This window comes from Sardina pilchardus, chromosome 16 (assembly GCF_963854185.1).
Source record: "Sardina pilchardus chromosome 16, fSarPil1.1, whole genome shotgun sequence".
In the NCBI taxonomy this organism is placed as follows: domain Eukaryota; kingdom Metazoa; phylum Chordata; class Actinopteri; order Clupeiformes; family Clupeidae; genus Sardina; species Sardina pilchardus.
Window position 1 is genome coordinate 2,441,077 of NC_085009.1, and position 25,666 is coordinate 2,466,742.

At 39.8% G+C, this 25,666-nt stretch overlaps 1 protein-coding gene across 6 annotated transcripts in view; it reads right to left on the bottom strand.

The window, feature by feature from the left end:
- LOC134060353 (calcium/calmodulin-dependent protein kinase type II delta 1 chain) overlaps positions 1-25,666 on the bottom strand; it is a 98,336-nt gene that overhangs the window by 26,231 nt on the left and 46,439 nt on the right. For 4 of the 6 annotated variants that reach the window (XM_062517035.1, XM_062517038.1, XM_062517036.1 and 1 more), the window contains exons 6-10: positions 24,640-24,712; positions 20,528-20,630; positions 19,046-19,129; positions 17,225-17,319; positions 16,142-16,264 (exon numbers count right to left, since the gene is read on the bottom strand). In XM_062517035.1, coding sequence (XP_062373019.1) covers positions 16,142-16,264; positions 17,225-17,319; positions 19,046-19,129; positions 20,528-20,630; positions 24,640-24,712 — 478 coding nt within the window. The remainder of the gene's footprint in view (positions 1-16,141; positions 16,265-17,224; positions 17,320-19,045; positions 19,130-20,527; positions 20,631-24,639; positions 24,713-25,666) is intronic. The other 2 variants (XM_062517033.1, XM_062517037.1) reach the window with 1 other exon arrangement.

A 25,666-nucleotide genomic window follows, 5' to 3' on the forward strand; every position in this document is an offset into this window, starting at 1 on the left:
GCACTGTATTGATATTCCTTCGTTTTTTCTTTTTATTACAGTGCATGGAAATGCACTGTATTGATATTCCTTCGTTTTTTCTTTTTATTTTTATTTTTATTATTATTCTTCCAGGCCCTAATTTGACTCTAACCGCTTATCGTAGGAACTTGGTTCAAACTTTGTCACGTAGCTCTTGCATCAAATTTTCAGTCTATTACTTTTCATATTTCTATGACTTTTACTTTTTGAGATATGAAATAAAAACTAAACTTAATTTTGCCATAGACTTAACATTGGCTTTGTGACATCATAATTAGCTTTTAAAGAAATAGAATGGAATCAACTTTGCCAGTGTTCTCTCACTGACTTCAGCAACTTCAATGGAACTTCTTCTCTGTGTGTCTCTCCATTGAACTGTATAGCTCACTTGTCATCCCCACTTTCTTTCACTTCTTTTTCTTCACTTCCTCTCACTTTCTCTATCACTCTCTCTATTTCTTCCAATCTCAATAACTTTTTAAAACTATATTAAAATAACACTTTTTATAGCAAAGCAACCACTATAATTACTTAGTAACAACCTAGCAACCACTTCCATAATGACACCCTGGCAACCACCTTAGCAACCAATGTGTTTTCCCTAGCAACCAACGTGATTTCCCTAGCAACCAACCTAGTAACCACTTTTTAATGAATAGTAACCACTTTATTTAGCCTAGCAACATCTTAGTAATCACTTTAAGTACCCTAGCATAATCCTAGCAATAACTTTCCATGCACTGGTATTTCCTTCAGGAAATGCTTTTCTAGTTACAGTGCATGGAAATGCACTGTATTGATATTCCTTCGTTTTTTCTTTTTATTTTTATTTTTATTATTATTCTTCCAGGCCCTAATTTGACTCTAACCGCTCATCGCAGGAACTTGGTTCAAACTTTGTCACGTAGCTCTTGCATCAAATTTTCAGTCTATTACTTTTCATATTTCTATGACTTTTACTTTTTGAGATATGAAATAAAAACTAAACTTAATTTTGCCATAGACTTAACATTGGCTTTGTGACATCATAATTAGCTTTTAAAGAAATAGAATGGAATCAACTTTGCCAGTGTTCTCTCACTGACTTCAGCAACTTCAATGGAACTTCTTCTCTGTGTGTCTCTCCATTGAACTGGATAGCTCACTTGTCATCCCCACTTTCTTTCACTTCTTTTTCTTCACTTCCTCTCACTTTCTCTATCACTCTCTCTATTTCTCCCAATTTTGATAACTTTTCAAAACTATATTTAAAATAAAACTTTTTATAGCAAAGCAACCACTATAATTACTTAGTAACAACCTAGCAACCACTTCCATAATGACGCCCTGGCAACCACCTTAGCAACCAATGTGATTTCCCTAGCAACCAACGTGATTTCCCTAGCAACCAACCTAGTAACCACTTTTTATAGAATAGTAACCACTTTATTCAGCTTAGCAACACGATAGTAATCACTTTAAGTACCCTAGCATAATCCTAGCAATAACTTTCCATGCACTGGTATTTCCTTCAGGAAATGCTTTTCTAGTTATTATTATTATTCTTCCAGGCCCTAATTTGACTTGAACCACTTATCATAGAAACTTGGTTCAAACTTTGTCACGTAGCTCTTGCATCAAATTTTTGGCCTATTACTTTTCATATTTTTACGACTTTTACTTTTTGAGATATTAGATAAAAACTAAACTTAATTTTGCCATAGACTTAACATGGCTTTGTGACATCATAATTAGCTTTTAAAGAAATAGAATGGAATCAACTTAGCCAGTGTTCTCTCACTGACTTCAGCAACTTCAATGGAACTTCTTCTCTGTGTGCCTCTCCATTGAACTGGATAGCTCACTTGTCATCCCCACTTTCTTTCACTTCTTTTTCTTCACTTCCTCTCACTTTCTCTATCACTCTCTCTATTTCTCCCAATTTCAATAACTTTATAAAACTATTTAAAATAACACTTTTTAGAGCAAAGCAACCACTATAATTACTTAGTAACAACCTAGCAACCACTTCCATAATTACACCCTGGCAACCACCTTAGCAACCGACTTGATTTCCCTAGCAACCAACGTGATTTCCCTAGCAACCATCCTAGTAACCACTTTTTATTGAATATTAACCACTTTATTTAGCCTAGCAACACCTTAGTAATCACTTTAAGTACCCTAGCATAATCCTTGCAATGACTTTCCATGCACTGGTATTTCCTTCAGGAAATGCTTTTCTAGTTATTATTATTATTCTTCCAGGCCCTAATTTGACTTGAACCACTTATCGTAGGAACTTCGTTCGAGCTTTGATACTTAGCTCTTGCATCAAATTTTCATTCTATTATTTTTCATATTTCTACGACTTTTACTTTTTGAGATATTAAATAAAAACTAAGCTTTTTCTAACATTGGCTTTGTGACATCACAATTGGCTTTTAAAGAAATAGAATGGAATCAATAGAATGGAATCAACTTTGCCAGTGTTCTCTCACTGACTTCAGCAACTTCAATGGAAATTCTTCTCTGTGTTTCTCTCCATTGAACTGGATAGCTCACTTGTCATCCTCACTTTCTTTCACTTCTTTTACTTCACTTCCGCTTACTTTCTCTATCACTCTCTCTATTTCTCCCAATTTCAATAACTTTTTAAAACTATATTTAAAATAACACTTTTTATAGCAAAGCAACCACTATAATTATTTAGTAAGAACCTAGCACCCACTTCCATAATTACACCCTGGCAACCGCCTTAGCAACCCACTTGATTTCCCTAGCAACCAACGTGATTTCCCTAGCAACCAACCTAGTAACCACTTTTTATAGAATAGTAACCACTTTATTTAGCCTAGCAACACCTTAGTTATCACTTTAGGTACCCTAGCATAATCCTTGCAATGACTTTCCATGCACTGGTATTTCCTTCAGGAAATGCTTTTCTAGTTATTATTATTCTTCCAGGCCCTAATTTGACTCTAACCGCTTATCGTAGGAACTTGGTTCAAACTTTGTCACGTAGCTCTTGCATCAAATTTTCAGTCTATTACTTTTCATACTTTTACGACTTTTACTTTTTGAGATACTAAATAAAAACTAAACTTAATTTTGCCATAGACTTAACATTGGCTTTGTGACATCATAATTAGCTTTTAAAGAAATAGAATGGAATCAACTTTGCCAGTGTTCTCAACTGGCAACTGTATCAACATAAGTCTTCCTAATTCCATCCAACTTTCTATCCATTCATCTTCTTCAAACCATTCACTCATCCACCCATTCTAAACAGTCTGCCTATCAACATCAATTAGACGATCTACATTCAACTTTTAAACAATCTACTCTGTCTCAGGCTTACACTCTGGCTCTCTTAAGACTAGCCAGTTAAATTGATTACACCTGTATCTGTATCCACTACTCTCAGTAGAGAGCTGTGTCTCTCCACTCTACAAGAATATAAGGCACGTTCCATCCAACTTTCTATGCATTCATCTTCTTCAGACCATTCACTCATCCACCCATTAAACTGTCTATCAACATCCATTAAACTCTCTGTCTATCAACATTAATTAGACTAGCTACATTCAACTTTTAAATGATTTACTCTGTCTCAGGCTTAAACGTACACTCTGGCGCTCTTAAGACTAGCCAGTTAAATTGATTACACCTGTATCAACTACTCTCAGAGAGCTGTATCAGTGTCTCTCTTAACAAGAATATAAGGCACATTCCATCCAACCTTCTATCCATTCATCTTCTTCAGACCATTCACTCATCCACCCATTAAACTGTCAATCAATATCTATTAAACAATCTGCCTATCAACATCCATTAAACATTCTGTCTATCAACATTAATTAGACTATCTACATACAACTTTTAAAGTATTTACTGTGGGTCCCTCTCAAGCAGCATTTATATGTCCTCCCTCGCTCCTCGATCCTCAAGATAGAAGAAGGGCTAGACTATCCCATTGTTGCCGCTCCATCATTCTTTATGTAGATCAGTGAGGAGCGAGACAGGACGCGTAAACGCTATAGGTGCCTCTCATGCAGCGTTTATACGTCCTCCCTCGCTCCTCGATGCCTCAATCCTCACTGATCTACATAAAGAATGATGGGGGGGAAACAATGGAATAGTCTATCCAGTGTTAGTTATAAATCAGTGGGAACGCCCCTCGAGGATCGAGCATCGAGGATCGAGGAGGCATGTTGAGAGGCACCCTATATGAGAGGCACCTTCTGTCTCAGGCTTTAAGCATACAATCTCATTAAGACTACAGATCCTGTTTCACGACTTCCTCTGTCCACAACTGTTTCAAAATAAAGGTCCTCACTGCAATAATACACTATTAAATCATTTAACCATTGAAACTACTCAACTATTGAACTGTTCAACCATTCCAACTGTCAGTTATCATCCACTATGCCTCCAGTCAACTACATGAAACCTCCATGTACCTAGCAACCAACATAGCAACCATTAAAATTAAGTGTTTATGACCGTTTCCATAGCAACCAACATGATTATACTGCAGTAACTTCTTGTTTCCTGATAGTGGCCACCATGGATACCCTAGCAACAAATGTTTCAAAATAAAAGTCCTCACTAGCAAGTTAGCTAGTTAGCATGGTTAGCATAGTTAGCATAGTTAGCATTTTTAACATAACTGCAAAAAATCATCAACTAAGTTAGCTAATCAACCTGGTTAGCATTGTAAGCAAATTTAGCATTGTGAGCATAGTTAGCATTTTTAGCATTACTGCTAGAAATCATCGGTTAAGTTAGCTAATCAACCTGGTTAGCATTGTTAGTAAAGTTAGCATTGCTAACAGAATTAGCATTTTTAGCGTAACTGCTAGAACTCATTAGCTAAGTTAGCTAATCAACATTTTAACATGAATAGAAATCATTAGTTAAGTTAGAACTGGAATGTTTCATCTTTAAACTGTCTACCTTCACACTATCAACTCTCTGTAAACTATGCAACCACCATGTTTACCCTAGCTACACCTTAGTAACCATATCTACATTATCTATCTATTTTTGCATTTTCATGCACTGGTAATTCCTTGGAATTGCATTTCTAGTTATTATTATTCTTCCAGGCCCTAATTTGACTTGAACCACTTATCGTAGGAACTTGGTTCAAACTTTGTCACGTAGCTCTTGCATCAAAGTTTTGGCCTATTACTTTTCATATTTCTACGACTTTTACTTTTTGAGATATTAGATAAAAACTAAACTTAATTTTGCCATAGACTTAACATGGCTTTGTGACATCATAATTAGCTTTTAAAGAAATAGAATGGAATCAACTTTGCCAGTGTTCTCTCAGTGACTTCAGCAACTTCTATTGGAACTTCTTCTCTGTGTGTCTCTCCATTGAACTGGATAGCTCACTTATCATCTCCACTTTCTTTCACTTATTTTTCTTCACTTCCTCTCACTTTCTCTATCACTCTCTCTATTTCTCCCAATTTTGATAACTTTTCAAAACTATTATTTAAAATAACACTTTTTATAGCAAAGCAACCACTATAATAACTTAGCAACAACCTAGCAACCACTTCCATAATGACACCCTGGCAACCACCTTAGCAACCGACATGATTTCCCTAGCAACCAATGTGATTTCCCTAGCAACCAACATAGTAACCACTTTTTATAGAATAGTAACCACTTTATTTAGCCTAGCAACACCTTAATAATCACTTTAAGTACCCTAGCATAATCCTTGCAATGACTTTCCATGCACTGGTATTTCCTTCAGGAAATGCTTTTCTAGTTACAGTGCATGGAAATGCACTGTATTGTTATTCCTAGGCTTTTTCTTTTTATTATTTTTATTATTATTATTCTTCCAGGCCCTAATTTGACTCTAACCGCTTATCGTAGGAACTTGGTTCAAACTTTGTCACGTAGCTCTTGCATCAAATTTTCAGTCTATTACTTTTCATATTTCTATGACTTTTACTTTTTGAGATATTAAATAAAAACTAAACTTTATTTTGCCATAGACTTTACATTGGCTTTGTGACATCATAATTAGCTTTTAAAGAAATAGAATGGAATCAACTTTGCCAGTGTTCTCTCACTGACTTCAGCAACTTCAATGGAACTTCTTCTCTGTGTGTCTCTCCATTGAACTGGATAGCTCACTTGTCATCCGCACTTTCTTTCACTTCTTTTTCTTCACTTCCTCTCACTTTCTCTATCACTCTCTCTATTTCTCCCAATTTCAATAACTTTTCAAAACTATATTTAAAATAACACTTTTTATAGCAAAGCAACCACTATAATTACTTAGTAATAACCTAGCAACCACTTCCATAATGACACCCTGGCAACCACCTTAGCAACCAATGTGATTTCCCTAGCAACCAATGTGATTTCCCTAGCAACCAACCTAGTAGCCACTTTTTATAGAATAGTAACCACTTTATTTAGCCTAGCAACACCTTAGTAATCACTTTAAGTACCCTAGCATAATCCTTGCAATGACTTTCCATGCACTGGTATTTCCTTCAGGAAATGCTTTTCTAGTTATTATTATTATTCTTCCAGGCCCTAATTTGACTTGAACCACTTATCATAGAAACTTGGTTCAAACTTTGTCACGTAGCTCTTGCATCAAATTTTTGGCCTATTACTTTTCATATTTCTACGACTTTTACTTTTTGAGATACTAAATAAAAACTAAACTTAATTTTGCCATAGACTTAACTTTGGCTTTGTGACATCATAATTAGCTTTTAAAGAAATAGAATGGAATCAACTTTGCCAGTGTTCTCTCACTGACTTCAGCAACTTCAATGGAACTTCATCTCTAGCTGTGTCTCATTCCAGGGGCTGCGTGGTTCTAAGGCCGGATTCGTAGACCGGTTGCGTCATAGTGGCGCGCCTAGTACTGTCCCATTCCGTGGGCTCCTTCGAATCCGGCCGACAAACCCAGCCTTCTTTTCCCCGAAACGGAGTGTGCATCGGATGTATGCTTCGCGGCCTACCTGGCCACCAAGATTCGATACGTTTATGACGTTTCATTGAGTTTCATTGAGTTGGCGAGACAGACGGCAGAGGAGTAGCCTACACGTTTAAACATTTAATAAACGTTATAATAATATTCAAATTAAGTTATTATATATTTTCAGTTAAGTCTCAGTTTCAAAATAAGTTTTTGAAATCTGAACTAGGCTATGCTTAAACGATGTCGCCGATTTCCGTAGGCTATCAAAATAATCACTTCCTAAATAAAGCTCAAACATTGGCCTTTCACTTTCAAATGGTTTATCAAGTCATATGCCAATTAACATTATGCTCATATAATCACTAGTGAGTAGGCCTAGGCTAGTCTATTATAATTGGTTCCCACTAGAAGATCGTAATGTTAGTTGATGGCCGTTTGCGTAAAGTCCAAGGGTGAATGACATCCACCAAATGTTTCTTAAAGCATGTGTTGGTGACATCTAGCCTAATGGAAACTAGATTAAATTTGATAGATTACAAATGTGTCCCTAGCAAATTAAGTAGCAAATACAATTCCATCAGTTAAAAAAAAATGTGTAGCCTGAATTAACCACAGCCTGCACACACGATGCCGCTGGGGATAGTTTTCTTGTATGCTATATAATCAGTAGCCTAAGCCTAATGAAAGCAACTCTGATCACTAATTGTAAACCTGTTAATAGAATGCCTAACGTAGAAAGAGAGAGAGAGAGAGAGAGAGAGAGAGAGAGAGAGAGAGAGAGAGAGAGAGAGAGAGAGAGAGAGAGTGAGTTGCGTTGGGTCGCTTAATTAAAGTAAAAAACAGCTCTTCGGGAACGGACAAAAATAGAATTGAAACAAACTGCGACTGTCCTGTAGCCTATGTAAAGTTTCTTGGTGATAAAGTTTGTAGAAGGCAGTAGGCTAGTCAGAGGTCCGAGGCACACCGATTAAGTGAAAACATTTTTTAAAATCCTTTATTTCATTGGATAAAGTTAGCGCGTTTCGACTTATATGAGAGCGCATCTTCTGCCGTTATATGAGACTGCCCTTCAACAGGAGCGGGTCTTCCTCAGGGCAATCCAATAGAGTAACCTACTTTGTCGATCTATGTTATGTGGCAAATGCATGTGATGCTTTATGAAAAGAGATAGCCTATAAACATGATATAAACCTACAAACAGCACTTGCGCAAGAGACGATCAACTTCTGCTAAATGGATAACATGGATATGATCCTCAGCTGAGCCTCAATGACGTTTGTCAACGTTGCAATGGAGCTACAAGCTAGGTCAGTTAACGACGAAGTCCAATAGTTATGCATTTAAGCCTGCAAACGACCAGCATAAGTTCACATCAGCTGATCACAGCTCGTTATCCTGCAATTCCATAGCCAGTTATCTAAACTCCTGTTATTCCCTCCGATGTTTTTGAAATTATGTCAAGCAGCGAAAGCAATTACGCTAGCCATGCCCATCTGTACCCTACCTGTAAAGTTTGGTTTTAACCAGGGTAGAAAGAAAAAGGGCAAGGCTACTCACATGAAAGCTATATCCAACTCCCTTTGAAATAGCCATCTCTTGAAAATAGCCTAATGCGACAGTTGTGTGGCCGCTTTTAGCCGGTGGTTTAACAAATTATTTTAAATTGGAGATGGACAAGGCACGCATAGAATATGGCCATATAGGCTATCTATCACTGTTTTGACTAGTCTTATAATAAAATAAGATTGGCATTGCCTATGCCACATTAATTCCTTGTTAGCGTTTCCTCTGCACTGAATGTTATTCTAAGCGTCTGCTAAATAAAAAATAAAACATCGAATAGATGATTGTTCTCAGTCAGTAGTAGCATGTTGTACTGTTGTAGCCTATGAGTTAAATGTAACATGTTTTGATGACATGGGCGTGTTGAAAGGATGCTTTTCACGTAGCCTACATGAGTTTGACAGATCAGTAGGCCAAGCTCGGACTCATGACGTAACAGAGCCGTTCTTTTGGGCTAGACCAGAGCCATATAAAGATCTCTTTATATGGCTCTGGGCTAGACCGTCCCGTTTAAAAAACCGTTGGTCCAGCTAGGTCGGGTCTATGCGGTCACAGAAGACCGGTGCTAGGTAGCACGAATGCTCCGAAGCATCCAGCCCCTGAAATGAGACACAGCTTCTTTTGTCTCTCCATTGAACTGGATAGCTCACTTGTCATCCCCACTTTCTTTTACTTCTTTTTCTTCACTTCCTCTCACTTTCTCTATCACTCTCTCCATTTCTCCCAATCTCAATAACTTTTAAAATAACACTTTTTATAGCAAAGCAACCACTAAAATTACTTAGTAACAACCTAGCAACCACTTCCATAATGACACCCTGGCAACCACCTTAGCAACCAATGTGATTTCCCTAGCAACCAACGTGATTTCCCTAGCAACCAACCTAGTAACCACTTTTTATAGAATAGTAACCACTTTAATTAGCCTAGCAACACCTTAGTAATCACTTTAAGTAGCCTACCCTAGCATAATCCTTGCAATGACTTTCCATGCACTGGTATTTCCTTCAGGAAATGCTTTTCTAGTTACAGTGCATGGAAATGCACTGTATTGATATTCCTTCGTTTTTTCTTTTTATTATTATTATTCTTCCAGGCCCTAATTTGACTCTAACCGCTTATCGTAGGAACTTGGTTCAAACTTTGTCACGTAGCTCTTGCATCAAATTTTCAGTCTATTACTTTTCATACTTTTACGACTTTTACTTTTTGAGATACTAAATAAAAACTAAACTTAATTTTGCCATAGACTTAACATTGGCTTTGTGACATCATAATTAGCTTTTAAAGAAATAGAATGGAATCAACTTTGCCAGTGTTCTCTCACTGACTTCAGCAACTTCAATGGAACTTCTTCTCTGTGTGTCTCTCCATTGAACTGGATAGCTCACTTGTCATCCCCACTTTCTTTTGCTTCTTTTTCTTCACTTCCTCTCACTTTCTCTATCACTCTCTCTATTTCTCCCAATTTCAATAAATTTTTTAAACTATTATTTAAAATAACACTTTTTATAGAAAGCAACCACTATAATAACTTAGTAACAACCTAGCAACCACTTCCATAATGACACCCTGGCAACCACCTTAGCAACGGACATGATTTCCCTAGCAACCAATGTGATTTCCCTAGCAACCAACCTAGTAACCACTTTTTATAGAATAGTAACCACTTTATTTAGCCTAGCAACATCTTAATAATCACTTTAAGTACCCTAGCATAATCCTTGCAATGACTTTCCATGCACTGGTATTTCCTTCAGGAAATGCTTTTCTAGTTTTTATTTTTATTATTCTTCCAGGCTCTAATTTGACTTGAACCACTTATCGTAGGAACTTGGTTCAAACTTTGTCGCGTAGCTCTTTTATCAAATTTTCAGTCTATTACTTTTCATATTTCTACGACTTTTACTTTTTGAGATATTGAATACAAATTAAACTTAATTTTGCCATAGACTTAACATTGGCTTTGTGACATCATAATTAGCTTTTAAAGAAATAGAATGGAATCAACTTTGCCAGTGTTCTCTCACTGACTTCAGCAACTTCAATGGAACTTCTTCTCTGTGTGTCTCTAATTGAACTGTATAGCTCACTTGCCATCCCCACTTTCTTTCACTTCTTTTTCTTCACTTCCTCTCACTTTCTCTATCACTCTATTTCTCCCAATTTCAATAACTTTTTAAAAATATATTTAAAATAACACTTTTTATAGCAAAGCAACCACTATAATTACTTAGTAACAACCTAGCAACCACTTCCATAATGACACCCTGGCAACCACCTTAGCAACCAATGTGATTTCCCTAGCAACCAATGTGATTTCCCTAGCAACCAACCTAGTGACCACTTTTTATAAAATAGTAACCACTTTATTTAGCCTAGCAACGCCTTAGTAATCACTTGAAGTACCCTAGCATAATCTTAGCAATGACTTTCCATGCACTGGTATTTCCTTCAGGAAATGCTTTTCTAGTTATTATTATTATTCTTCCAGGCCCTAATTTGACTTGAACCACTTATCGTAGGAACTTGGTTCAAACTTTGTCACGTAGCTCTTGCATCAAAGTTTTGGCCTATTACTTTTCATATTTCTACGACTTTTACTTTTTGAGATATTAGATAAAAACTAAACTTAATTTTGCCATAGACTTAACATGGCTTTGTGACATCATAATTAGCTTTTAAAGAAATAGAATGGAATCAACTTTGCCAGTGTTTTCTCAGTGACTTCAGCAACTTCTATTGGAACTTCTTCTCTGTGTGTCTCTCCATTGAACTGGATAGCTCACTTATCATCTCCACTTTCTTTCACTTATTTTTCTTCACTTCCTCTCACTTTCTCTATCACTCTCTCTATTTCTCCCAATTTTGATAACTTTTCAAAACTATTATTTAAAATAACACTTTTTATAGCAAAGCAACCACTATAATAACTTAGCAACAACCTAGCAACCACTTCCATAATGACACCCTGGCAACCACCTTAGCAACCGACATGATTTCCCTAGCAACCAATGTGATTTCCCTAGCAACCAACATAGTAACCACTTTTTATAGAATAGTAACCACTTTATTTAGCCTAGCAACACCTTAATAATCACTTTAAGTACCCTAGCATAATCCTTGCAATGACTTTCCATGCACTGGTATTTCCTTCAGGAAATGCTTTTCTAGTTACAGTGCATGGAAATGCACTGTATTGTTATTCCTAGGCTTTTTCTTTTTATTATTTTTATTTTTATTATTATTCTTCCAGGCCCTAATTTGACTTGAACCACTTATCGTAGGAACTTGGTTCAAACTTTGTCACGTAGCTCTTGCATCAAATTTTCGGCCTATTACTTTTCATACTTTTACGACTTTTACTTTTTGAGATAGTAAATAAAAACTAAACTTAATTTTGCCATAGACTTAACATTGGCTTTGTGACATCATAATTAGCTTTTAAAGAAATAGAATGGAATCAACTTTGCCAGTGTTCTCTCACTGACTTCAGCAACTTCTATTGGAACTTCTTCTCTGTGTGTCTCTCCATTGAACTGGATAGCTCACTTGTCATCTCCACTTTCTTTCACTTCTTTTTCTTCACTTCCTCTCACTTTCTCTATCACTCTCTCTATTTCTCCCAATTTTGATAACTTTTCAAAACTATTATTTAAAATAACACTTTTTATAGCAAAGCAACCACTATAATAACTTAGCAACAACCTAGCAACCACTTCCATAATGACACCCTGGCAACCACCTTAGCAACTGACATGATTTCCCTAGCAACCAATGTGATTTCCCTAGCAACCAACCTAGTAACCACTTTTTATAGAATAGTAACCACTTTATTTAGCCTAGCAACACCTTAATAATCACTTTAAGTACCCTAGCATAATCCTTGCAATGACTTTCCATGCACTGGTATTTCCTTCAGGAAATGCTTTTCTAGTTACAGTGCATGGAAATGCACTGTATTGTTATTCCTAGGCTTTTTCTTTTTATTATTTTTATTATTATTATTCTTCCAGGCCCTAATTTGACTTGAACCTCTTATCGTAGGAACTTGGTTCAAACTTTGACACGTAGCTTTTGCATCAAATTTTCAGTCTATTACTTTTCATATTTCTATGACTTTTACTTTTTGAGATATTAAATAAAAACTAAACTTAATTCTGCCATAGACTTAACATTGGCTTTGTGACATCATAATTGGCTTTTAAAGAAATAGAATGGAATCAACTTTGTCAGTGTTCTCTCACTGACTTCAGCAACTTCAATGGAACTTCTCTGTGTCTTTCCATTGAACTGGATAGCTCACTTGTCTTTACCACTTTCTTTTGCTTCCTTTTCTTCACTTCCTCTCACTTTCTCTATCACTCTCTCTATTTCTCCCAATTTCAATAACTTTTTAAAACTATATTTAAAATAACACCTTTTATAGCAAAGCAACCACTATAATTACTTAGTAACAACCTAGCAACCACTTCCATAATGACACCCTGGCAACCACCTTAGCAACCAACATGATTTCCCTAGCAACCAATGTAATTTCCCTAGCAACCAACCTAGTAACCACTTTTTATAGAATAGTAACCACTTTAATTAGCCTAGCAACACCTTAGTAATCACTTTCAGTACCCTAGCATAATCCTTGCAATGACTTTCCATGCACTGGTATTTCCTTCAGGAAATGCTTTTCTAGTTATTATTATTATTCTTCCAGGCCCTAATTTGACTTGAACCACTTATCGTAGGAACTTGGTTCAAACTTTGTCACGTAGCTCTTGCATCAAAGTTTCGGCCTATTACTTTTCATACTTCTACGACTTTTACTTTTTGAAATATTAAATAAAAACTAAACTTTATTTTGCCATAGACTTAACATTGGCTTTGTGACATCATAATTAGCTTTTAAAGAAATAGAATGGAATCAACTTTGCCAGTGTTCTCTCACTGATTTCAGCAACTTCAATGGAACTTCTTCTCTGTGTGTCTCTTCATTGAACTGGATAGCTCACTTGTCATCCCCACTTTCTTTCACTTCTTTTTCTTCACTTCCTCTCACTTTCTCTATCACTCTCTCTATTTCTCCCAATTTTGATAACTTTTCAAAACTATATTTAAAATAACACTTTTTATAGCAAAGCAACCACTATAATTACTTAGTAACAACCTAGCGACCACTTCCATAATGACAACCTGGCAACCACCTTAGCAACCAATGTGATTTCCCTAGCAACCAACGTGATTTCCCTAGCAACCAACCTAGTAACCACTTTTTATAGAATAGTAACCACTTTATTTAGCCTAGCAACACCTTAGTAATCACTTTAAGTACCCTAGCATAATCCTTGCAATGACTTTCCATGCACTGGTATTTCCTTCAGGAAATGCTTTTCTAGTTATTACAGTGCATGAAAATGCACTGTACTGTTCTTCCTAGTCTTCTTATTATTATTATCTTTATTATTATTCCGCTGACAGCTTTTTCTAACCGCAATTTCTCTTCAACCGTTTAACTTAGAAACTTCATTCAAACTTTGTAACGTAGGTATTCTAATGGATCGGGTTGCTATGATTTTTCAACTTTGTAACTTTTATACTTTTTGAACTATAAATGAAAAACTATTAAAAATGTCCCCATAGACTTAACATTGGCCTCTATGACATCACAATCAGGTCGTTGAGCAATTAGAATCTTATGCCAGGTGGCCAGCCCCACCTGCAGCAGCCCTCTCTCTCTCAGGCTTTAAGCATACAATCTCTCTGTGAAGACTACATATCCTGTTAACTGTTTCCTCTGTCCACAACTGTTTCAAAATAAAAGTCCTCACTGCAATAATACACTATAAAATCATTAAACCACTGAAACTACTCAACTATTTAACTGTTCAACCATTCCAACTGTCAGTTATCATCAACTATGCCTCCAGTCAACTAAATGAAACCTCCATGTACCTAGCAACCAACATAGCAACCATTTAAATTAAGCGTTTTTGACAGTTTCCATAGCAACCAACATGATAATACTACAGTAACTTCTTTATTCCTGATAGTGGGCACCATGGATACCCTAGCAACTACTGTTTCAAAATAAAAGTCCTCACTAGCAAGTTAGCATTGTTAGCATGGTTAGCATAGTTAGCATTGTTAACATAGTTAGCATTTTTAGCATAACTGCTAAAAATGATTAGCTAAGTTAGCTTATCAACCTGGTTAGCATTGTTAGCATTGTTAGCATTTTTAACACAACTGCTAAAATGATTAGCTAAGTTAGCTAATCAACGTGGTTAGCATTGTTAACATAGTTAGCAATGTTAGCATAGTTAGCTGATGATTTCTAGCAGTAATGCTAAAAATGCTAAGTTAACTTATCAACCTGGTTAGCATTGTTAACATAGTTAACATTTTAGAATACCTGTTAGAAATTATTAGTTAAGTTAGAACAGGAATGTTTAAGCTTTAAAATGTCTACCTTAACACTATCAACTCTCTTTAAACTATGCAACCACCATGTTTACCCTAGCTACACCTTAGTAGCCATATCTAATTTTTTTTGCATTTTCATGCACTGGTAATTCCTTGGAATTGCATTTCTAGTTATTATTATTCTTCCAGGCCCTAATTTGACTTGAACCACTTATCATAGAAACTTGGTTCAAACTTTGTCACGTAGCTCTTGCATCAAATTTTTGGCCTATTATTTTTCATATTTCTACGACTTTTACTTTTTGAGATATTATATAAAAACTAAACTTAATTTTGCCATAGACTTAACATTGGCTTTGTGACATCATAATTAGCTTTTAAAGAAATAGAATGGAACCAACTTTGCCAGTGTTCTCTCACTGACTTCTGCAACTTCAATGGAACTTCTTCTCTGTGTGTCTCTCCATTGAACTGGATAGCTCACTTGTCATCCCCACTTTCTTTCACTTCTTTTTCTTCACTTCCTCTCACTTTCTCTATCACTCTCTCTATTTCTCCCAATTTCAATAACTTTTTCAGACTATGTTTAAAATAACACTTTTTATAGCAAAGCAATCACTATAATTACTTAGTAACAACCTAGCAACCACTTCCACAATGACACCCTGGCAACCACCTTAGCAACCAACATGATTTCCTTAGCAACCAACGTGATTTCTCTAGCAACCAACCTAGGAACCACTTTTTATAGAATAGTAACCACTTTATTTAGCATAGCAACACCATAGTAATCACTTTAAGTACCCTAGCATAATTCTAGCAATAACTTTCCATGCACTGGTATTTCCTTCAGGAAATGCTTTTCTAGTTTTATGATTGTTATCTCAACACCAAAATAATTGGTTTTACCAAGAATATTTGGCAGTATTTTTAATCTACAAAAAAAATACACATCTAAAAATGGCCATTTCTCTTCGACCCAATGAAATACAAATACAAAATACTATTACTAATACTACAAATGTCAAATCCATGTGATGCATGCGGCCCATCCCTGGGTGTGAGGGTGTGAGGGTGTGAGGGTGTGAGAGTGTGAGGGTGTGAGGGTGTGAGGGTGTGAGGGTGTGAGGGTGTGAGAGTGTGAGAGTGTGAGGGTGTGAGGGTGTGAGGGTGTGAGGGTGTGGCACGTACGCAGATCCAGGGGTGCTTGAGCGCCTCGGCGGCGGTGATGCGTTTGGCAGGGTTGATGGTGAGCATCTTGTTGATCAGGTCCTTGGCCTCAGGGGTCACCGTGTCCCACTCTGGAGAGGGGAACTGGAGAGCGCATTACACACACAACTCAACCAACAGCCCTGTATGCTACTTCCTGTGTGTCACAATATGGGTGTATTTGTGTGTCTAAGGGTGTGTGTGTGTGTCTGTGTGTCTGTGTGTGTGTGTGTGTGTATGAAAAGGAAAACTACCATGGCATCACTATAAGACAGGACTATAAGCCATCAAAATGTAGAGGCATGTATGTGAACATTGTTTATAACAACACAAGACCTAACACAGAAACAAGGAAAACTCCCATAATCACACTTTTTTCAAATATCTATCCATCCGTCCATCTTGCCATCCCTCCATGTAACTACACAATCCTCCCCTGGACATAACCATAGCAATAAGAAAAAAACAAGAACTGGCAAAAGACCACACGGGAAGTTGACCAAACACTCTCCGTCTCTTGCGGGAGTTTATGTAAGAGCATAAGGTGCTTAGATACTGGTGCCAAATTGGGCACGAGCCACTGGGCTGTCCCTGGCACAAACCTCAGTGGGCACAATCTGCCTCAGGCACGGGCGAGGTGCCAGTCTGAGGCGATGGCACAGACTGCGCTGCGGCCATCTTTTGTCTGTGTCTTTCTCTAGGACTAGGTCTCTCACTCGTTCCCTCTGTCTTCACTGCTCAGGGTCACAGATCAGATGTCTGGAGTGTCCTTGGTCTAGAACTTTAGAAGGTGACTTGCTCAGGAAATTTGGCTCACAATATGCATGCGCAGTGGGCATAATAGGTCAAATGTGTGTATGTGTGTCAGTGTGTGTGTGTGTGTGTGTGTGTGTGTTTGCACTAAAGACTGATTTACAGAGTGTGTCTATGTGCGTTTGTGTGTGTTTGTGTGTGTGTTAAAGAGAGCAAGTAAGATAGAGAGAAAGAACAAGTGAGCAGTAGAGAGACATAAGTGTGTGTGTGTGTGTGTGTGTGTGCTCCAGAGATAGCGGCCTTATGACTCACGTCATAGGCCCCAGCCTTGATCTGCTGGTAGAGTCTGTGTTGGTCCTCATCCCAGAAAGGAGGATAGCCCACCAGCAGGATGTAGAGGATAACACCTGGGGTTGGCACAGAGAGAGAGAGAGAGAGAGAGAGAGAGAGAGAGAGAGAGAGAGGACATAGAGAAAGAAAGCAATAAAGAGAAAGAGAAAGAAGGAGAGTGAAAGATATAAAGAGAAAGAAAGAGTGCGAGAGAGATAAAGATAGAGTGAGAGGGATAAAGAAAAAGAAAGAGAGAAAGAAAATGAAGAGAGTGAGAGAGACTGGTTACTGCTGTAACTGTTTCAACAAGATGGCGTTCAGGTAAGACCTACAGCATTGTACAGTATATTTCCGATTGCCGTCTGTGTTTACATTCTAAGTGATCATGAAGAATAGTTAATATAGTACACTACAAAATGCAAAACAGTTCTGTAAAATGGTGACCAATGATGTGAACAAGGGCACATGACAAGCTTACATCTCGGATGTCTACTGTTTAAAGATGCTGTAAGCTTACTCACTCAGAAGACAGACACTTCAAATATGGATATGAGGACATCTGAACGCCCTCCAAGGTTATAAAAATGCCATTGTTCTTGAAAAGGATTCTTGTTTAAACATCATTAGCCACATAATGAAACGGGCTCAGTACTTGCATGCTCCAATCACATTACGCTCTTTGATAAACACTCTCTACAGACTATCTAATCTAACATGGGAAGCTGCAATCATGTTACTTTCTTTGATAAAGCGCTCTCTACAGACCTACTCTAACATGTGTTTTCCTAATGAACAGACAAACACAGTGTTCTATGGCTAGGCCATATTGTCTAGGCTCAAGACCCTCTGATCTCTTCTCGGTTCCCTCACACGTCTTTGGTTCTCTCGTCCTGCTGTGGTCACCTGGGTGACCAGGACAATTATCCGCACAGGCAACGCTGCTGCCAGCGGCTCGAGGAGGAGCGGCAGAGATGGGCACAAATGGCCCCTTTGTTGGGCAGCTCAATAAAGGCCCTTGTCTCGCAGCAGGTGCACTGAGAGAGCAGCCATTTAGACACGGGCCTGGGCAACAGTGGAGGAGCCTAGTCATAACTGAAAGGGTCAGGAGGGTCCTGCTGTGTTACTACACATGGTATTGCCCACTGGTAACAGGGGGCATCACACAGAGGTGAGAATATGAAAGGGAGGTAAGGAGATAACATTCTCCTATAGTGTGAAGAATACCACACATCAATACAAACACATGAATCAATACAAATACATTATGCACACACATACACACACAGTATATACTCATGCTCACATGCACCATAGGAAGTCTTATTCTCATGTTTCAAAAGCTTATTCTGACTTCGAGAGAAATCCACTGGCACACTGGCACGTCTGAGTAATGGCATCAGTAGAGGAGCATGCTTCTGATTCATTTCACTTCATAATTACATCATTTGTCAGATTCTGAAGTTAATGATGTAGATGGGGGGGGGGGGGGGTGCTAGGTGGCTGGGGGAGAGCTCCAGGTCTGATGCCTATACGGATGGGCAGTGTGGGTGTGAAATAAACGGACACAGAGAATAGTGACCAACGTAGGACACACTGATCTACGCACTGGACAAGCAGAGAGCAAGTCGTCAGGTCTTACTCCACTTTAGGTAGTGGCCTATTCCATCAATGCAATGCTGATCATTTTGGGCAAATGTGTGTATGCTGTATTGGCCTTTTATTATTACAGTATATCTATCATGAAGAGCAAATAGATAGAGATCAGTGTGGTGCGTGTGATGCGGTGGACTGAGCAGTACGTACCACAGGCCCACATGTCCACAGGCTTCCCATAGGGGTCTTTCCTCAGGACTTCAGGGGAGAGGTACCCGGGGGTCCCAGCGAAACCTGGAGCAAAGACACAATGAAGAAGCCTTTACTTAAAGGTGACCTAGAATGGAAATATTTTTTTTCTTGGTTTTCATGAATTATGAGAGGTTGTGCACAAACAAAGAGCTATCAAGAACATGAGGCATGGTTGTGCCCTCCTTCATATGGAAATCTTGAACTTAGAAATAGACACTAAAAAATGGGCGATTCAGCAAAACTGCTTGCTTGTGATGTCAGACCTCGCAAAGCCATTGAAGTTCAATTGGGGTTGCCAAAGAGGGCGCCATTTAGTCAAACCGACCATTTCAATACCCAGGTTTTAATTAGTTTTGTAAAATTGCAATTGAGTTTATTTTTTTTAAATCAAAGTTGAATATATACTATTTTAACATCAGAGAACACAGTGCAATACTCAATTCATCCATTCTATAGGACCTTTAACCACGTCGCAAACGAGCACACGTGTTGAAGAAGCACTGCAGAGTCACACTGGACTTCTGCATTTGATGCTACGCTCAGTGTCCAGTCAGTCAGAGGCTGTGACAGGGCCCACCAACATCACTGTGGTCCTGAGGAAGGTATTTAACCTCCCAGTTACACAAGGGGATGGTCCCTCTAGTTAGCTCACTGTACGTCACTCTAGATAAGCTAAATGACAAATAACAATGAAATATAATCTATTGTAATATAGAGAGCCTTTACTCAACCACTTCAAAAAAGACCTAAAGAAACGCAGTCATGCTGGTCTCATTTGTCCTCATCACAACAGGCTAACAATAGCTCTTTCCCTGCTAAAAGCTAAGGAACCCTACAGTCGCCCTAAAGCCAGAATCAAGACGAACTGCAATGGCTTGAATTAGGAGAGCAATGGGAAATCTGCGCAAATGAACTGACAGGCAAGTCTGAAGCTGTGAATCACCATATGCGATTAAAGCAATCTTTAAAAAAAAAAAAAGATTGGCCCCAAAATCCCTCCTGAGGGAAATTACGCGTGTCTTCTTTTTGGCAGGGATGCAGCCTAATTCTAAAATAACCAGTTGGTTCTGTCCTGACCGCAGGCACACAAACTCTTTGTCTGGGTGCTGGAGCGCAAAAAGGAGGAGAGAACAAAAAAATGGCCCACAGGTGACCAGGACCACAGAGAATTATCATAATTATTCCTTCAATTCCACCTAGACTACGGAGAGTACAGCGTCAGATACCTTGCCACGGTGCACCTGATAGTGTGCTGAATCCTATCATCAGTTCTTTTTTTCCCCTCCAGCCCCACATTGAGAGCCATTGAAGCCCAGTTGTTATGGGTCTCGCCATCATAATGAAAGGCATGCCATGGAGGGAGTACTAACAAATCCATTCATCAGTTGTTTTGCTCAACAAGTTGACTAGGAGACTGGGCGACTGGGCAAGGAGACTTACCGAACCATGCCTGCTGATCCCCCTGCACCTCGATGGCCAGGCCGAAATCCGCCAGCTTCACAGCGGCACCCTTCAGCTTGCTGGCCAGGAGGAGATTCTCTGGCTGCGCCGCCAGAAAGAGGAGACAGGAGGCTTTACATGAAGTTGTGCCACAATAAAACTGCCCTGCCAATAAGTCTGCTCTGCCACTGTGCTATACATATCTGTGTGACTGGCTGTGAAATTATTTGTGAAATCACATTGTATCATACCACATTGATGTTCACTGTTGCATTTAATCACATTTAGAAGAATTGTGCTATTCATTTAACAGTGTTTAGACAGAGAGTACACGGTGTAGGTTGTGTCACTACAAGCTCCAAGGTTAGGCACAGTCTGGTTTAACTACTTCAAAACATCTCAGGGAAAGCCAATGAACCAACCAATTTGAAGTAATGACAACATGTAGAATGGCATTGTTATCTTCGACTAAGAGAGACTTGTGCATAACCTCTCCTTGAGGCTTTGAAAGAGACCAGGAGGATTCTGGGTAAATACATCTGTATTTGCTGATATCTAAAGACTCTCTATGCAATAAAATAAGTCAGACGTAGCCTATGCAAAAAGGAACTACTGCTCTGTTGTTAATGAAGAGCTGTGTAAACTGGAAAATACACTAAGGAGTCCTCTTTAGACATGTGACAAATACAGATATATCAGTGCGTGTTTGCAGTGTTAAAAACAGGGTAATTTGCACAATTTTGTTACACTATGGCTGTCAGGGAACAGCAAGGCACACTACATGATAAAGAGGTCACAGGGGTGTATTTAAAGAGTGCATGGTTTATATATCTCATAAATGTCAATAATACTGAGAATAACCCATAGATTTACTGCAAAACCCCGATGAAGCAATCCATGTAAGAAAAATGCAAGATTGTGCTTATGGCAAGGCAGTCGTTGTGCGCCTTCACAAATGTGCCATGGACAGAGCGAGCAGGGTTTTGAAATAAAGCCTGTGCAAATTAAACTGAGTATTACCACAACAAACAGCGTGACCGTCTTCCCAGAGGCCCTCAGTGAATATCCCCCTACGGTGACCGATTGTTCACAGTGCAGTTAGTAGGGCATTCAAATTGCAATGCGTGCAGTTCAGAGGGCTAACATGCTATGGGGGGAAGAGTGTGCCAGGAGCCGTTGCCATGCAGCCAATGCCAGTGCATCCACCAACCCCCAATCCCTCGCCCAGCAACACAACCCCCTACCACCCGTGCCAACCCCCACATCCCCGTCCCCGCAAAACAGAGCTCTTTATTATGTTACGGCAGTGCGCCCGGCGACACATCGCTTGCCTCCCACACACTTATTTTCCAACTGAAGCTTTGATTTATAAGGGAGAGAGAAAGAAGAAAAGAAGTGTAGCAACTGTGAAGTTAAATATAGAGACACAGAGGAGGGGGGAGTAGGAAAGATTGAAGGAAAGACAGAAAGAAAGAAAGAAAGAAAGAAAGAAAGAAAGAAAGAGAACAGAAACAAGATACTACCCTGAGAAATATAACAGTGGATTTAAAGACTGATAATGACAGAGCATCACAGAATAGAGGGCCAACTCTAAATAACACTTGCACTAACGAGTGCAACAAATAACTAATAGTCCAATCAAAACCACAATAGGCCAAAGCAGGCAAGTTCTAGACAAAAAAAACCCTTCAACTAAAAAAAACACCTGATGAGAGAACAGCTTCTACCAGCCAGATGTCCCTCCAATTCTCAGCACTGGATCTGCATGACATGATCAACCATATGCCCTTTTCAAATCATTCCAGACATTTTTTACAGGGAAAACATGTCAGAACACGACAGGGACAAGACATGAGTAATCCTCGTCCCCTCTACAAAGCTGCCATGCCACATTCCTACAGCCTTGTTTTTCTCTTCCGCTGCATCTACTGTATGTCAACATATGCCCTTTCTTGAGTAGCAACCTGTTCACACAACACTCCTCTTTCCCAACACCACCTGTAAATCTTTACTGTCACCAAAAGTACAATAATGATATGCTTATGGTGCCTAATTGTCTGCAGCAGTACTTGGACAGAGATTTAAGACTCTGTGGTTTCTTCTAAACAACACAAGCTGGATATTTGTAAACTCACTTGCCTTGCCTTGCCTTGCATTGCCTTGCACTGTCATTAGACATGAACAGGATTTACGCTCACTTGTCTTGCCTTGCCTTACACCGTCATTAAACATTAGCAGAATTTACATTCAGTTGTCAAGGTTAACTGTCAGCATAATTAAATCACATTCTGTGGGCTATATAAAGTAATTACCCTGGGTGGACAACCAATGCAATCAATCAAGCTTTATCATCCTCTCTCTCACTCACACACATACCTACACTTTCTCTCACTCACTCACCCACTCACTCACTCACTCACTCACTCACATACTCATTCTCTCTCTCTCTCTCTCTCTCTCTCTGTATCTCTCTCTCCCTCCTAAAAATTTAGCCTCTGGATCAGCGTGACATCAGTCATTTGAAAGAAATCACGACTACAAACTACTCCTAAAACCAAACAGCTGCAGTGGATTTGCTTGGGGGGGGGGGGGGGGGCATCACTGGACAAGAGTAGTGGAGTAGAGAAAGGGCCGTGAGAGAGGAGAGGGTGAGAAGAGGAGAGGATGAGAAGAGGAGAGGATGAGAGTGAAACAGAGCTAGGAGCACTCTGAAGGAATGAGGTGGTAAAACAAGCTAATAAAGACAGAGAGGAATGTAATGATACTCTTGCATTTCATTTAGGTTGATGATGGTGCTATTCATATGTTCTCTGGTTTATGATGATATCCAATTATGGCTGCATTGAAAATGGATGAAATACGTGTGTCTTGCAATCCAAAGTGTGTAGGTCTGTGTCTGTTTGTGCATGTGTGCATGTATGCACGGACTCTTCCGCCATCTCTTAGTCACAGATGATCAGTGACGCACACAAATCTCAAATGAAGCTTCCAAGGGGCCTCTCCTTTCATGTACTGGCCATTTTAACCCACGTTTGTTTTGTTATGCATGTTCTACATGTGCATCTGTGTGTGTGTGTGTGTGTGTGTGTGTGTGTGTGTGTGTGTGTGTGTGTGTGTGTGTGTGTGTGTGTGTCGACATGGCAACTGAGGAGTCTGAACCAATGACCAGAGGCTGAGGCGGTGAGTATGCAAACCCGGGGGTTCATTATAGGAGCGCTGAAACAGAGCTATGGGCTGCACCTGCCTCATTTGATTGGCAAATGAGAGCCTCGCTGCTCTCCTCGCCCGCGGCAACCGCTTGACTGCTCAACACAGTAATGACGAGTCTATCTTGAAACCCTCTAAATGATTTTGGACATTAAGCGTTATCATAAAAAGGATTTGATAAGGCACATTTAGGCTAGATTTATGCAGGTGAACACCTTTGAGACTGTCAGAAATGACATGTTGAAATAGTCTGATAGACTAATATCATAAAAGAACTAAATATATCTTCTCAGGGAATGTGCACAACGTCAGCACACACTCAGTTTTAAATGCTGTGAGTTACCTAGCCATGATAACGGCCGGTTTCAGGAGAAAGTCGACGAGGTCGTCATGCTATTTCTCTTCTTATCTATTTCTAAGAATTCTTTGATCGTTCAGGGTCCGTCAACAGCTCTTTGTTGGAGCTCTGCTTCATTTCCCCAGCACAGCTAAACAAAGTTTTACCTTCACAGTCCAATGGACAAAAAATGGCCACGCTCACATCACAAACGCATGTCGGAGTGGAGGGGAGCTGGGGTCTTTAACATTTCAGTCTTCAGCCTTTTACTGCCGAATTAAATAAACACGATCAGTTGTAAAACGAAAGTGTGCACAGGAATCTCGTCAGTGTGCTCCCAAATCAGGGGAGTCCATCAGTCAATAAATCAATAAGTCGACCTTTGAAGCTAAACAAGAGCTGTAGACTGCCCCCTAGTCTTACTTCGTTCTACAGCTCAGAGTTACACAAGGAACATTGGTAGATGAGAAGAGAGTTGTAGAAGAGAGAAGTTGATACAGAGAGCAGGAGAGGAGGAAGAGGAAGAGGGATGAAGATCGTTGGTTTGGTCCCCAGTGTCTCTACTCACCTTCAGGTCGCGATGGACCACGCCCATCTGGTGGCAGTGGAGCACGGCCTCTAGGATCTGCTGAATGCAATGACTGCATGCAAACAGCAGGGGGCGTGGGTTAGTGACAAGCTCACACTCACTGTCTGTGCACGCTTATTGAGACCCAGGAGAGAGAGGGAGAGAGAGGGAGAGAGGGAGCGCTCCGCTGGGGGGACAGCAGCCTGGCAGTGGTGATGATGGTGGCCATCAGAGAAAAAGACCGATCCCTATTCTATAGAGAATCCTATAGAGAATCTATGCTAAACGCTGCAGATGGGTTATCAATTTAGCCTCAATTTAGTACACATTGGAAAATGCATACACTATATTATATCGCCACAAAAAGGAGTATGCCTTTTAAATGGCTGCTCTTACAGCATTAGCACATTGTTTAGTGTTGTTGTTTAGTGTTGTTGTAGAGTAAGCTTAATCCACTGGGAGCTGTGGTTCCTGTGCCACCTCACCATCGACCCCGGCTGCTGTAGAGTCCCCCAGGAATGGCACTCTCCTCTCCTCTCCTCTCCTCTCTTCTCCTCTCCCCTGGGGCCCAAAACAGAAGTGGTGTTTACTCTGCAGGCTCCTGTGCGCCCGCCTATGGGGGGCTCAGCAGACCAGCGGGGGCCGGGGGAGGGACGAGGCAGTGGAGAGCGAGGATGGAGGTGGAGGGAGGGGTGGTGCTCTGTCTACCCACCGTCCACTCCAGCCCTGTCCAGTCGGTCACCCCACCGCACCACCTCCCCGACCCCCCCCCCCCCCCGTGAGCGCCGCACCCCCCTAGAGCAGGCAGCACAGCAGGTTCAGGGAGCCACTACTCAGGAGAGATGCTGCATGCACGTGGCCCTGGCTCCTGGGGATTTGCTGGGGATTGTGAGTCAGGTTATATGCATCCATCAACTCTCCAGGACCCGCATCATGCCTCATCCCCCTGCCTAGATTGGGTGGCGGCGGGGGGGGGCACTAGTAGCTCTTGGGTGGGTGCTTGGTATCAAGTCAGAGGTCAAGGGTA